The sequence below is a fragment of the Ambystoma mexicanum genome, chromosome 3q (assembly GCF_040938575.1).
Source record: "Ambystoma mexicanum isolate Mex_15411 chromosome 3q, UKY_AmexF1_1, whole genome shotgun sequence".
Lineage (NCBI taxonomy): Eukaryota > Metazoa > Chordata > Amphibia > Caudata > Ambystomatidae > Ambystoma > Ambystoma mexicanum.
Window position 1 is genome coordinate 645,257,343 of NC_090926.1, and position 14,709 is coordinate 645,272,051.

The window sequence follows — 14,709 nt, forward strand, 5'->3', positions numbered from 1 at the left end:
TGGAGTGTTTCCCATGTGGGGTCCCTCGCCTTGCAGCACATTTGTTGAGTCTTTGGTGTCTTTCTTTGCTGTTGGTTGGGGAAGGTGGAGGCAACCTTTCAAAATCTTATCTCTGGACGTGGAGGGTCGCAGAGTGTTGGGAGTGTCTCCCGTGTTCCCCAGGGTTCCCGGGGTAGAGGAGCCGAAGCAGGAGAGTCCCGATGCAAACGAGGGGCAAGTAGAATGATTTTATACTTTATTGAAACTGTTTACCAGAAATTGCTACTCCATTGCCGAGTCTGGATTAAGAGCTTTTGGTATTTGGCGCAGACAGAGAAGAACAAGTTACTCTCTTACCTGGTAACGTTCTTTCGATGGGATGGTCTGACGACGTATTCCATATCTATGAAAGTAATCACCACAGCTGTGCTGCTTCGGAAACTCTTTTGGCGTCTGACAATATATGACAATCCCACCCGCCTGAACACTATGGGAGAAATAATTGTTACTGAATTTACAAATTTCAGTAGACAAGAGGCACTACCATCTACAACTTTCCCAGCAGACAATGAGAAAATGCTGGCTATGGTGTCCCCAGAGGCAAATATTTTGGAAGGCGTGTGCGCTAGCAAAATGGTTACTCTGGCGGTGCTGGAGGCTCGTCTGGCTAGAGATATTGCGGGTATTTAAAAGGAATTGGACCAAAAGAATTAAGGTGGCAATTTAGCCATTAATGAAATATTCAACAAGACAAATCTTAACTGCGATGACCATAGTCTTCATGTGAATACCTCAGAGGTTGCCTTGGGAACAGATAGGTATTTCAAAAGAAAAGAGGCACTGTAAGCTTCAAAGATCTGACTCCACCCTTCGATGAAACGGTTGATCAGTGGGGCTTTTCTACATACATGTCAGATGAAGATGAAGGGGTGAGCCTGGCAATTGTCAATAAACAGACAATTCAGTTCTCACTGCTGGACCTTACGTGTCTCAGAGTTCAAATTTAGTCTCTAATTCTTCCAGGGATATCGGACGGTCAGCAGAATCTGATCAGAAAAAAAAATGACGAGGCGGGATGAAGCAAGGCGCCGTTCTTCCATAGTGTCTGACTATGACAGAATAGAAGAAGGAAAAAGGCGCCTTAGGAGATACGGGTCCTGTATTTCGTAGACTGCAAGAAAAGCGGTAAATGGCAGATCTAAAATTCCTAGCAACTGACACTGGAATTCGGAAATCATCTACACCACCATTTTTTAGCAATAACTCTAGCAAACGTCTGTGCAGGCGGTCGGAGCAGATGGAAAATTGGCTTTTCTGACCCATAGGAACTTAGTAGTTCCAACTGTGAAAGATGAGACCTGTGCACCTTTGCTTCTCTTGGAACATTTATTGACGACAAATCATGGTCCGATTATGAACCGAGCAAATGTTCTAAGACTACTCCACCATATTCCGCTACTAAGATTTATTAGTACAGACATCAAAATTATAGTATTCTTGAAGGAATCTCACCAGACAAAGTCTGTTTGCACTTAAATTCAAATGTGATTAAATCATCTTTATTGGAAGTGGCACATTTACTTCTGCCATTAGGCTTTGAACTGATGGATCCCTCTTGGAACGTTAGGGTGGAGGTGTCGCCAAGGCCCAGCGCAAATGCTTCAAACAAAGAAAAGATTCTTGACAAACCACAACATGAAGTATTATTACGAGGCCTAGATAACCAGAAGAATAAGAGAAAGAAATCGGGGGGAATCCAGACAGCCTATCCCCTCAAGTTCTTTTACCTGCTAAAAGTGACTTTTGATCAAGACGGTGGACAACTACGAAGGATGAGGGAAGCTGTAGATAACCACTCTGAAGAGGCAACTTCTCAACAAAATTCCCTGCAACTTCACCAAAGTGGTCACAAAATAGATACAAGTAACAACCAGACGCCAGTAAAGAAGATAGTTGGTGGAGGAAAGAGTTTGATGTCTTGTGTTTTCAAGGAACTTGGCTACAAGCACCCCCGTTGGCAGATGGACCTAGTCTATTTTTAAATAGGGCTTACAGGGGTCTTCGAGGAAGACCTGCCTCTGGTTTACTCACACTGGTGAAGAGCAGGAATGGCTGGGCAGTGGTGGAAATGGCAAATCCGAACCCTTTTGTGCAAGCCCTTCTGTTGCAATCTGATCCGGGTCTTGATAACATAAGGATGAGGATCCTTATTTTAAATGTGTATTGAACTCCCTGGCTTTTAAGATAGAGGATTTCATAGACTCTGTAACAGAGAGGATTGATGAAGGGCTATTGTTCTGTGGTGTCTTGAACACCTCCTGCATGGATATTATAGAGGGGTATAAAGGTGGGTTGGGGGGCTTTAACAAGGGCCTTTCAAGAGTACGACAGTGGCATGAGGCAATGCAAGTGAGAGATATGCAGATTCTCAATGGGAGATTCCAGGTGATATACCTAGCTCCTCGACTTGGTTGAATGGAGTACACTCAAAGGTTTTGGATTATTTCTACACCTCATACTTTGATAGAAAAAAATCCCAAACTATAGAGGTTCTGTAGAAGAGAAGCATTGATCATGCCCTCCTAAAACTAGTCTGTACTTTGGGTTTGAGACAACAAAAAGACCAGTGGAATTTTAGGTCGGAAATTGCATCAGGTAGAAATCGTATGCGTATAGAACAAGCGGCAACGGTCTGCTTTACACAGGGCATCAAGCAAAAGATGCTCCACAATCATTTAGCTATTGATTACCCTACCTTCTACTGGACTATGTGGTAAAAGACACAAAGTTCAAACCAAATTTTACCCCAAAACATATATTTGATCAGAATATAGTACAAGAAAAATGAAATCTAAGGAAAGACGTTCGAGCGATTAATCAATGTGGGAAAGATCAGAAATTTGAATTAGTCAAAAAATAGAAACAGAAATACAAGAATCTGTTGCTCTGTTATATGGCCTAAATGTTTCAGAATGACTCAGAAAACATGTTAAAAGTAATTATGAGCGAGGACTCAAGGCAGATCTGGTGTTGGATTAATGCTCAAACATCTTCCCAATCGGCACTTCTGATCAATGGGATCACAGAACTTAAATGGGTCAAATTCTATGGAGATCTTTTTGTCCCAAATAAACCCATGTTGACATTGAATCGGACAGACGGGCCCTGGCCAATTCCCTTTGATATGTTGGATCTGGTATGACTAATTAAAAAGGCTAATGCATCGGGAGCCCCAGGCCTGGATGCCCTTACGTATGCTATGATCAAGCAGGCTAAAATAAAACGTGGATTCCTTTGGTGGCCGCCCTATTTAAATCGGGTAAATAACCTGGGTTTAATTCCTGTTACGTGGAAATCCGTAATAGTAGTCCTGATATTTAAGAGGGGCAACAGAATGGATCCTCCGAACTACCGCCCCCTATTGCCCTCCTGGATGAGTTGGACAAACTGTACGCCTCAGTAATTCTGCTTAATCTCCAAAAGTGGATGAAGCTAGTGAATGGAACTGACCCTCGTCAATCTGGATTTGTATAAGGGGTCGAACAGATCTCAATCTGTTTCTCTTGAACCTCATAAAGTGGAAAGAATATAAACAGCTAAAGATATATTTAGCCTTCATCGACCTGAAGAAGGCGTTTGATAGCGTTGACAGAGAACTATGGTCAAAATTAAAAGCGTGGGAATGTCCTGTGTACTTTGAGGCCAAAACCAAACCACACCTAGCCTTGCACAACAGCGCATGACGGATACCAACCGAAAAACATACCTAAGCACAGTGAACAGTGTTAACCGAACTGAAGCTACCAACAGCACATCACAGCTCCTCAAGCACTTTTCCCGCTCAGTCCAACTAACCCATCTTACCCGGTCTTCCTTTTCGGATTTGCCAGAGCACCAGGGGATCACTCCTGGGATGAGAGGGCGTGGTATAAACATCCTTTAACATTAACATCTTTTCTTTCTAATCTTCACAGTCCAGTGTTTTTTACTAAAAGGGTTTTAGAATATACAACACAGTTTCTATATCAGCAGGTGTTCATGCTTGATTAGACTGTCTTATTTCTTTATTACAGAACATATTGATCAAACAGAACATATTGGTCAAACAGCACACATGCAACAACCTGTAATTGCAGGCAAAGATTACCTGAAGAATGGACCACAGCTCTCTTGCCTCTCTGTCTCCATATTCCTTCTCAACCATGTCTAACTGTGTTTGCAGTCGCTGCCTAGTGTAGAAGGTGACCCAGTCGCTCTGCCAGTCATTCACCTGAAGGAACAAAAAGAACACTTGGAAAAAAAACTGCCTGGTGCCCTGTAACCCAACAACTATGAAACAGCAAATCAACAAGGAAGTCAGTCTTGTGAATCTTCACAGCATGTTGACATGAGCCAGCTGCACCTAGGAGACAACATCATTAGGCGTGCAATTGTAATAGGAAATGTATTGAAGTCTGCAGATTGGGACCTCAAGCTAGCAGTGCAGCAATCTGTTCGGTGTGGAAAGAAACAGTAAAACCAAATGGCACATGTTGAAGTTCTCACCCGAGAGACCAGTTGTGTATGAGGATGTTGGACCTAGTTCGGACATGGGGCAGATTCTGCCAGAGGGGGGGGGGGGCGATCTATAGGGTTGGGTACTATTGTTCAAATTTATGTGGAGGACAGATGTCGTACCAAGAATATATTTATTTTTAAATGTATTTATTGGCATTTATCATTTTTACATTTGCATGACATAAAATATGTCCATAGTTAGAGAATAATAAGCATTTCGTAATAAAACATTAACATTTAACAATTCAACTTTAACTGTCTCCAAATGCTCCTTCCATCATGGCAGGGCAGTCTGTCGGTTCAGTCGTACCAAGAATATAAGGTAGCAAACTCAGGATGTAAGGTGGTTTTGTATTGTAAAATTCCAGAATAGCTGAATGGTTTGAAGTGCGGGCCAGGGTGACATCAGAGACCACTGGAACACGCAGAAAATGTTGCCATCAGGGAATTATGCACCACAGGACGTATCATAGTCAAATAGAGCAGTGCTTGATAAATCCACAGCAAGGCTAAAGTGAGAGGGAAGTGGGAGAAATAATTTGGGATCCAGCTAAAAGATGCAGTGTCTGGCATGGCATACGAACACACCTCAAAGATCGAGGATCAGTCAGTCTGCTTGTGTAACTCGGCCATTGTATGGACAAGGGATATGGTTCAAGACTGCTGAAAGTCAGCTGATTTCATACACACATGGTAGGGACACGTTAAGATATCTAAACTGTGGAGCATAGTAGGAGAGAAGCAGTCTGGGGTACTCACGTGGTGATACGAGGCGTCAATTACATTAGGTCTCCTGGAGTAGTTGCACATTATGAAGAGGTCAAAGTAACAGACACCATTCTAATATTAGTGAATCGTGACGCAGCCATGCATTGGAACAAAGAGCCAGCACCTGGCTCAGAGATTTAAATAAGTGGGCATTAGCCAACCACGAGTTACGAGCCATGATCAGGTAACAGGAGCACATCCGTGTATCATGTAGCATCGAGCTGTGGATGAGATATAACATCTCTTCAATGTAATGGGACTATGATGCATGGATAAATGCATGTGACCAATTGGATGTGCTGGCTCATTCTAATAATATGAATCACCAAATTGGGCAAAAGTAAATAATTTAAATATAATTAAGCAGTATTATGTGGGGCATGGTTAGATTGGATTCCCAGGAGGTTATATCACACGCACTTTACATCAGTTTTTATAATAGCAATGACACTCAATAAAATACTTTAAACTGGGCTGACCTGCAAATGCTACAATAATAGCCTACCTATTTAGTTGCTGGTGACCAATTGCACAATATATAAAGTCAAGAACTGTAATATAATGGCCACTGGTTCAAAAATAAATACGGCTTCATGATCGATGGAATCGCGCATCTGAGTGAGGAAGTGCACTAATCCACTGATGCAAGAGTTCCCAGAGATGGGACTAACACTATCCAATTTAAATGTGGTGCGAAAGAAGGGACACTTTGGCGATTCAGATTTTCACATAATATACCTGGGCAAGGTAACCGCAGCAGGTAGCTGTATGAAATCCGAACTGGTCCACATATTGGGGGCCTGATTGACTGCCTCCTTTACCTACAAAACAGAAAGCATGTGTACATTCAGTGCTATTTACAATTTTTCAAATTACGGCTACTGCAATACGACATTTCATTAAAAGCTAAGGATTTCATTTCTGTTCACTGGTATAGTTTAGAAAAGCTTAGCAAACTGAGGTAATGGCGCAAATTGGCTGAACACTGACGCACTTAGCTGGTCTCCTGCACAAAAATCTATATAAGGCAGCGGGCCCAATAAAAACACTTCAAAGACATACGGAGTGCATGAGAGCCAGAAATAACAGCACACATTGGCGTCAGTTTGAAATCAACGGGCAGGATTTACACAGAAATAATTTTGCCTGTGCTAAATGGCTCATCTAGCAGCGCTAAACACTGATCCCGATATAATCAACTATATGCCCGACTTCAAGAATATAGCACAAAACAAATCGAAGTTGTGGGATGGAGTCCAAAATATAGAGAAGTTGCATACTAGGAAAAGATAGAAGGAATATTCATACCAGAATGTTCCCTTTTATAGACCTAGTGGCTATTTATCTAAACTTTGCACAATTGAGCTGAAACGGTTAATATTGTTTTTTGCGGCTAAATCTACTCCCCACTAGAGAGTTCCTGGGAATATGGCACATTGGACCACTAACTGACTGTTTATGCCGGCTTTGCCATAAGGACGTTGAAACTAGCCACCATATATTAACAGCGTGTTCCGAGTTGGCAATGTGCTACATGAAAGATTACTCTGGATACGTTACAAAAATTCAACTTCCTAATTGAAGGCCCTCTAAACATTGAGCCATCATCCTCCAACACGGATCATGGACACCAGTAGTACATGGGAATGGCCCTGCACACAAGGCACATTTATCCAGATAGGTAACGGCCTAGCCCGCCTTCGCTGCAACCAACTCCACCGTCTCACATGCCCTACCCAATCCTTAACAAAAGGTCCTCCTTTCCCAGCACGAGCACTTACACCTGATCTTACCCCATCCACCCAGGACATAGAGGCAGCTCGTCCCACCACTACAGCCCACCGGCCAGCTCACTGCACACCGGACAGCTTAACTAGAAAATATAGACTATTCTCTCGTACTCACCAGAACCAAAAAAAAAAAAAAAAAAAACCTACTCGTCCACATCCTACTAAGCAAACCCCATCGAGGGCAGACAATATAACTAAATGCCCTACAAGCGCACCTACTAAAAAACCTAACCACAATGAGCCCTTACACCTAAAAAGGTGCCCTCATCAATGCCAGATCTATTGCAGCCCATGCCCTGGACATAGCCAACGTCATTAAAACTAATAACCTGGACTTTATAGCAGTCACCAAAATATAGCTCCACCCAACATCAGGACCAGGCCTATCCCTAGCCATCCCAGAGGAATACACTATCGAAAGGATAGAACAACCGCCAAAGGAGGAGGTGTAGCACTAACAGCAAAAAACACCCTTGACATAAGAACCTTAGATGAACTTCCATTCACCTCTGGCGAAGTCATCTCTGTTAAAATATCACTCACACATGTACTCTCACCCTTCACATCGTTTACAGGCCACCAGGCCCCACAGTCTCGTTTGAAGAGGATATTACCAAATCTCCTAGCTCACAACATGAAACTTAATTCCAAATCTAATCTATCATCCTAGGAGACTTCAACCTTGGTCTAAACGACCCCCTCGACGCCCATGCGGGGCTCTTGGCCAACTCCATGACAGCTCAAGGATTCACACATAGAATCTGCTCCTCCACACATGAAAAGGGACGCACCCTAGATTGGATCGCTGACTCTGTGTCACAGATATCATCTCTAACATTGCAGCTCCTTGGTCAGACCACAATACTATAATATTCGCTACTACACTAACTAACAAAAGACCAAAATATACCCCTTCAACACCTATGGCACCTTCCTGAAGTATGAAAAAGATCAACCGTGATAATATGCTACCTCTTATCTCCAATACTAGATATGAGCACCCTGACCAATGACCCCTCAACATTGGTCAAACTATATAATAAAGCCATGGCGCAGTTGAGAAAGTAGCCCCTTTGAAAGTTAAAAAGGCCAAACCCATAGCACATAACTCCTGGTTTAACTCCGATTTACAAACATTGCGCGCAGCCAAAAGGTCTGCCGAAAGTAACTGGGCAAAGTCACCAACGACAGAATAAAACTCTATTCCAGACTATCGCTAACAGCTACAAGGCAGCCATCATCAAGGCCAAAAGTGAAGTCTATAACCAAACAATCCAGAACTCTCAATCTAATTCCAGAGAATTATTCGCCATTCTCTGGGAGCTTGAATCTCCTGCGCCCTCACCCGACCACTCCACTAAAGATATACAATGGGACTCTAATGTACAAAATGCACTAGCCAGCAAAATGTCCCTACTGCAAAAATAAAAGATCAAACTTAACATCGACCCGACCTTACCTACCTTACTTCCCGCCACAGAACCACATAATGCATGCAAATTCACATTCATGCCTGCAACTATACAGGAAACCATCATCATCAAAGGCCTCAAACCATCAAGATGCAAAGGTGACACCTGTCCCGGAAACTTGATAAAAGAATGCGCCAATGAACTAGCATCCTTCATATTCATAACCAACCTCATCAACAATTCCTTTGCCACCAACACAGTACCAGATGAGTTAAAAGAAGCATGGGTACTACTGCTATTGAAAAACCCCAACCTGGACCCTAACGTACCGACAAACTTCGGACCCATTACAACAGTGCCTTTTCTTTTAAAAATTCTAGACTGTGCAGCCTATTTGCAGATCCAAAAATACTTGGAACTCAATCTTCTAGGACTAAGACAATCTGGGTCAGACCCAGTCAAAGAACTGAATCAGTGCTCCTAGATTTAAAAAACCCAAATGAACCAATTCAAGGACAAAGGAGATCTGTGCATCCTCCTTCTACTAGACCTCTCAGCGGCCTTCGATTTGGTCAATCACCAAATCCTATGCCAACACCTCGAAACATCCGTTCACTTCTCACGTGCAGCCATTAATTGGATCAAATCCTTCCTATCAAACAGATCCATGAGGGTATTTTCCAATTCCACAGCGGCCCCGCCTGTACTAGTGACATGTGGTGTACCACAAGGCTCATGTGTGTCCCCCACCCTGTACAATGCTTTTACTAAGCTGCTATTTGACAAACTCGACATAATGGGTAACACCTATACAAATTATGCGGATACTTATACTTATCACAGGATGTTACGAAACCGATTCTAAAAATCTTTGCTTGGATGGCACAAAATGAATTGTGCCTCAATGATGAAAAAAAAAGCTCATTCTAAATCGGTAATAAAACCAAACTGAACAACCTCCCACAACAAAACAATCCCTTTAACATTGACGGCAACACCATTACGGTTGCAAATGAAATAAAAACGCTAGGAGTTTATATTGACTCAGCACTTACCTTAGACAGGTGAATGCCATTGTCTCATCCTCAGCATACACCTCCAAACTAATTAGAGCTAGCAGACCATTCCTTTCAATGGACAATAGCATCACATTAGCTAGAGCATTGATACTATCTATAATAGATTACTGCAACTCACTCCTTGCAGGTACCAGCAATAGAAACATCAGAAAGCTGCAAATTGTGCAAAATAATGCCATCAGAGCGGCATTAAACATACCTACGAATGAACATATTTCGGCCACAAGACGAAATATTCACTGGCTTCCAGTCCAAGAGGGGCTCAAATTCAAAATCCTCACCTTGACACACAACTGCCTTACCAAGAAGGCACCGACCTACCTTAGCAACCTGATCAGCAAAATCCAGTCCAACAGACCAACACGCTCCCCCTATGCCAACCTCATTGCAACACCTAGATACAGAAAACAGAAATCGGTAGTACAAGCTTCCCTGTAGTAGCAGCTAAACATTGGAACACTCTCACTACACACTTGAGAAATTACACCTCCCTATGGCCTTTCCGTAAAAAACTAAAACCCTACCTATTCATCCTTGAGACCAAACCATAGCCCTCAATGTCCTTCTGAAATGTCTCGCCATTTGTAATGCCTGTGGCTGTCTGCAACTTATGATCTTATGCAAATATTCGAACTGCCGCTTAAAGTAACCGACTACTGCAACTGTACCGTTGTAACATAAACTAACTATTACAAGCAATTGTATTGATGTAACAGAAACTACAACTTAAGTGAATATCCATGTTCTTAAGCTATAGGCCTAGATGCCTAAGGGCTACGTGCGCTTTACAAATGAATAAATAAAAATAAAATGTTATGTGGGGCAGAATCCATAGTAGTAACTGCAGCAGCTTTTGCAGTTTTGCAAGAAGCACTGAAGAGATTTGATTGATTTGGTAACCAATTCTGTATAAACTTGAAAGAAATCTGTGTCATTCTTTTAAGAATTTTGTATGTTTACTCTTTTATTTGATGTGCTTAAAGTTTTGTAGTGAACTAAATGCACAATAAAAAAATTGCTAAGTGCAAATTGCACACGCATGGCGATTCACAACGAATGTTTGGTGTGCAATTTGCAGTTAGTGCCTGAAAGTAAAATTCAACATGAGAATGAAACACAAGTGAAAGAAATGCCACCCTTATTACCTGAAATTGGTGTCGAAATGGGGGACAGTGAAACATATTCTAGAAAATGTTTTTAAAAGCAAGAAAAACATGTTGCTGATCATTTACGTGCGTCTTAAATTGGACGTACGTACGGTATGCCACGCCAGGTTGGACGAGGGGCAAATTGCTGCAGGGGCAGCAGACTTGTCATTTTTGGGTGAACGAGGGTGCTCCATTGCATTTATGCTGCGACACTAATTTTCATTGCGCCTGTCCTTTACCACTCCTCCAGATATGTGTATTTTGCATATGCAAATAGGGTGTTAAGGTGCTCCCCTCCACTGCATATGCGAAAATTTCACAATGCTTTTAACGGATAAGCAAAACAGAGCAATTTGCCACTGGCAGATGCAATGAGACCACAGCAAAGAGTTTGCTTCATTTTTTTGTGAAGCAGACATAAATGCATTTGCGTCAGGAAAAATATGTAAAAATGCAAATTAAGCCGTTTAGTTGGTTTTCCAACATTCCAATCTGTCACATTCTACCAGAATTAGAGTGAGTCCCATAAACGGAATGGTAACGTTAGAGAAATCAAAAGCAACATACAATGGGATTTCCAAGATAATAGACTACCAAGTGAGAATTACTTTCTCAGTCCACATAGATGGATCGAAATTAATGTTTTTTGGGGGGTCAACTACATATCAGACTTTCGAGAGAATGGACAGTAGAACAAGATCAGAAAGTCGTAAACAAATTGACAGGGGAACAATTTCACCAAATGTCTCAAACATTTCCATCACCAGTTGGCCCCATACCACCCACCCACCGTTCTGCTGACTGCACTCCCCCACCATTCCTCTGTTCTTATTTCTCATTTACTTCACATAAGAGAAAGTAAGCAATTTAGGTGACCATGGTAGAGGTAATTCTGGAAACTGATGTAGGTAATTCGTAGCTCACCCAAGAGAAAGAGATACGATTTCCCCAGTTAACGCATAACCCAGAGTAGAGTCTGTATCCCTCTTATCAGTTCTAGGTCTACTTTGGCATGATAGTTCTGTACGCAAATAGTTGGCAAGGGGCTCCTTCAAAAAGGCAAACATTCAGCTGTTATACAAAGACCCTAAAGCCAAAGTACGTACCAATCGTCCCCGGTGCTACCCTACAGAGGCGCACGTGGCGGGGGTGCCCCCTATGCACCCTAATCTTCGCTCTCACGATAGAGGGGCTAGCAGCATATCTGCGCCACAAACATTCACATCAGGGTATTCCAATCCGCGGGCCTTCCCAACTCATCTCACTTTATGCAGATGATACACTGTTGTATCTGCTAAATCCGGAAACTAACCTATTACCAGTCATAGAAGACGTTACAAAATTTTCCAAGTTCTCGGGTCTCGGGATACAAGATTAACCAAGCCAAATTTGAAATCATTCCTCTTACCTCGCGCGCCAATTGCCTGCCATGTCACAATTCCGATGGTCAACCGATTCTGCCCGATACCTGGGTATTATCATAACTACGGAAATAAATAAACTATACAAGACCAATTATGACCCTTACATCTCACATTTAGAAACCAAGCTAACATTATGGAGTAAGCTCCCCATTTCAATATATGGGTGCATAGCGCTGCTCAAGATGGTAGTGGTCCCCAAGTTACTCTACCTATTTAGTAACATCCATTTATAGTCGGGTAAAGCCCTTTTTGAAAAGCTACAGAAAATGGCATCCAAATTTGTGCGAGGAGCGGGACCGGTCAGACAGTCTTGGGTCAAAATAAGCAAGAAATTTGACACTGGAGGCTTATACGCACCAGACTTCACCCTATATTACTATACGGAGCAGGCACAATGTGCCACATTTTGGTTTCATGACACTGAAGCATATTCCCACATACAAGTAGAGAAACATTTAGCTGCCCAAATGATATACGTTTCATAATATTCACCAAATCACGCACGAAACCAGACGGCCTGGACCCGGTGACCTGTACAGCTCGGGCTGCTTTATATCACAGGGTTGGCTTCACATGCCCATACTGGGCTCCCACCCCGCTATGGCACCACATAAACATGACCCCCGCACTAGATACCAGATGCAAATAATATGGGATCTGGCTAAAGCCCTGACACTGGGTGACCCGTTTCCAAACGGGGAATTCTTACACCTAGACAAAGCACATTGTAATTACGGTTAGAGCCTCACGGTTACCTTGTAATACCATTGCCTAAAGGCAGCTCTCAAACAGAACTGGCCATCATTCCCCGCGGAACTGCAGCCACATCCTTTTATACTAGAGATAATGGGTCAGGATGGCTTCAAAGGTTATCATCTCAGAACTATACAGCAAGGTCCAATCTCACACCCCCTCACAAAACACCATGAAATCAAAATGGGAAAGAGACCTGGAAACTGATCGACTAAACGCAGTGGTCAAGCTACTGCCAATATACCAAGTCAGTGTCAATCAACCCCAACCTCAGACTTGTCCAATACAAAATGCTAAACCATCTACATATCACACCTGCTAAAATCACCAAATTCGACCGCTCTACGCAGTCCCTTTGCCCCAAATGCAGACTACCTGAGGTCAAATCATTCCACATGTATTGGGAATGTCCACCAACGAGACATTTCTGGGGAGAGGTGGCATCCAGCATCAGCGCCATACTAGCTATACATATACCAGCCATACCCCTAAAATACCTCTTGGGCGACATCGGTAAGGCCCCCCCAGCCCCCCCAATCAGGAAACGCAGACTCTTCTCGGTAGCAACCGCGGTGGCCAAGCGCAATATTCTCAGACACTGGAAGGCGAAAACAGTCCCCACAATTCAAGCTCGGTTTCGTGACATAATTTACACATACAAATGTGAAGAAACGTATGCAAGATGTATAATCCCCAGGAGCAGACCAAGAGACATTTGGCCCCCCTGAGGCGGTACCTGTACTCCTCAACGCATAATACTGATGATGCGGTCTGAATAGATCTCCAAGTACAGTCGCGTAGTCCTCAAAAAGCGGCCAATACAGATTGCCTGTTTTGCTATTCCACTTATTGTTTTGTATCAAGTAATTATTGCTGCTAATGTAAAGTTTATGCCAGCTCAAAAAAACAAAGTAAAAAATAAATAAATAAATAAAAAGCCAGACATGAGGTGACATTGCACACCCCTGGAATGTATGTTGTTTAAAAAGTCAATTCCTCTGGTATCCTCTTTGAAATGTATAAGGCACTGGGAGTTCAGAGGGCAGCACATAAACCTCTGCCCATGCTATTCGTCTGTGTGTGAACCCAATTACTTTCTTTGGTGATAAAATAAACCATGCCATGGACTCCCTTCTATCCCAAACAGACATTCTGGCCCTCTGGAAAATTAGCCTCTTTTCCAAGGGGATAAAATAAGATTTTGACTTCCTTCACAAAAATAGTATTTTCTAACCGCCTTGTGCAAAGGAAAGGTTATCAACTAAGCATACTCAATAGTGCACCATACCAACTTTATGAACCACCTCCATACCAACTGGAATTGCCCTGCAGGCGTTTCAAAATGCCAGAATCCCACCACTTCCCTGGGGATTAAGACATCCCTGATGACAAGCCATCTCCAGCCTTCCATTGATCGCAAAGGCCATTGAAATAGTGATAACTCCCTCAGATTTCCTCCCATTCAGAACCCAATGACATAGACAGTGACTTCCACTTACACTTTAGAGTATAACAGGTGCACAATCTAGTTTACAAGACATATAAAAGAGGAGAACATGGCAATGTGAGATTTGTGCACATATTCCAATAGAGCTCTTGCTTAACGCGAAGTATCTCTTGAAGACCTTACAGTGTCACCAGGCATGAATTCCACTAATTTCCCTTGATTGCCATTTTGTCTCTGAAACTACACTCACTGAGTCAAGCTGGTATATACCCTCACACAATAAAACATCACATAAGGACCTAAAATAGAAAAATCACCCCCCCCCCCCAGTCATGCATTATTAAATCCATTG

The 14,709-nt window shown here is 42.6% G+C and overlaps 1 protein-coding gene across 1 annotated transcript in view; it reads right to left on the reverse strand.

Annotated features, from left to right (window-relative positions):
- Positions 1–14,709, reverse strand: part of LOC138582850 (ketosamine-3-kinase-like) — a 100,785-nt gene that overhangs the window by 18,142 nt on the left and 67,934 nt on the right. Inside the window, exons 4-5 of the mRNA XM_069654537.1 lie at positions 6,043–6,125; positions 4,127–4,249 (exon numbers count right to left, since the gene is read on the reverse strand). Of these exons, the coding sequence (XP_069510638.1) occupies positions 4,127–4,249; positions 6,043–6,125 (206 nt within the window). The remainder of the gene's footprint in view (positions 1–4,126; positions 4,250–6,042; positions 6,126–14,709) is intronic.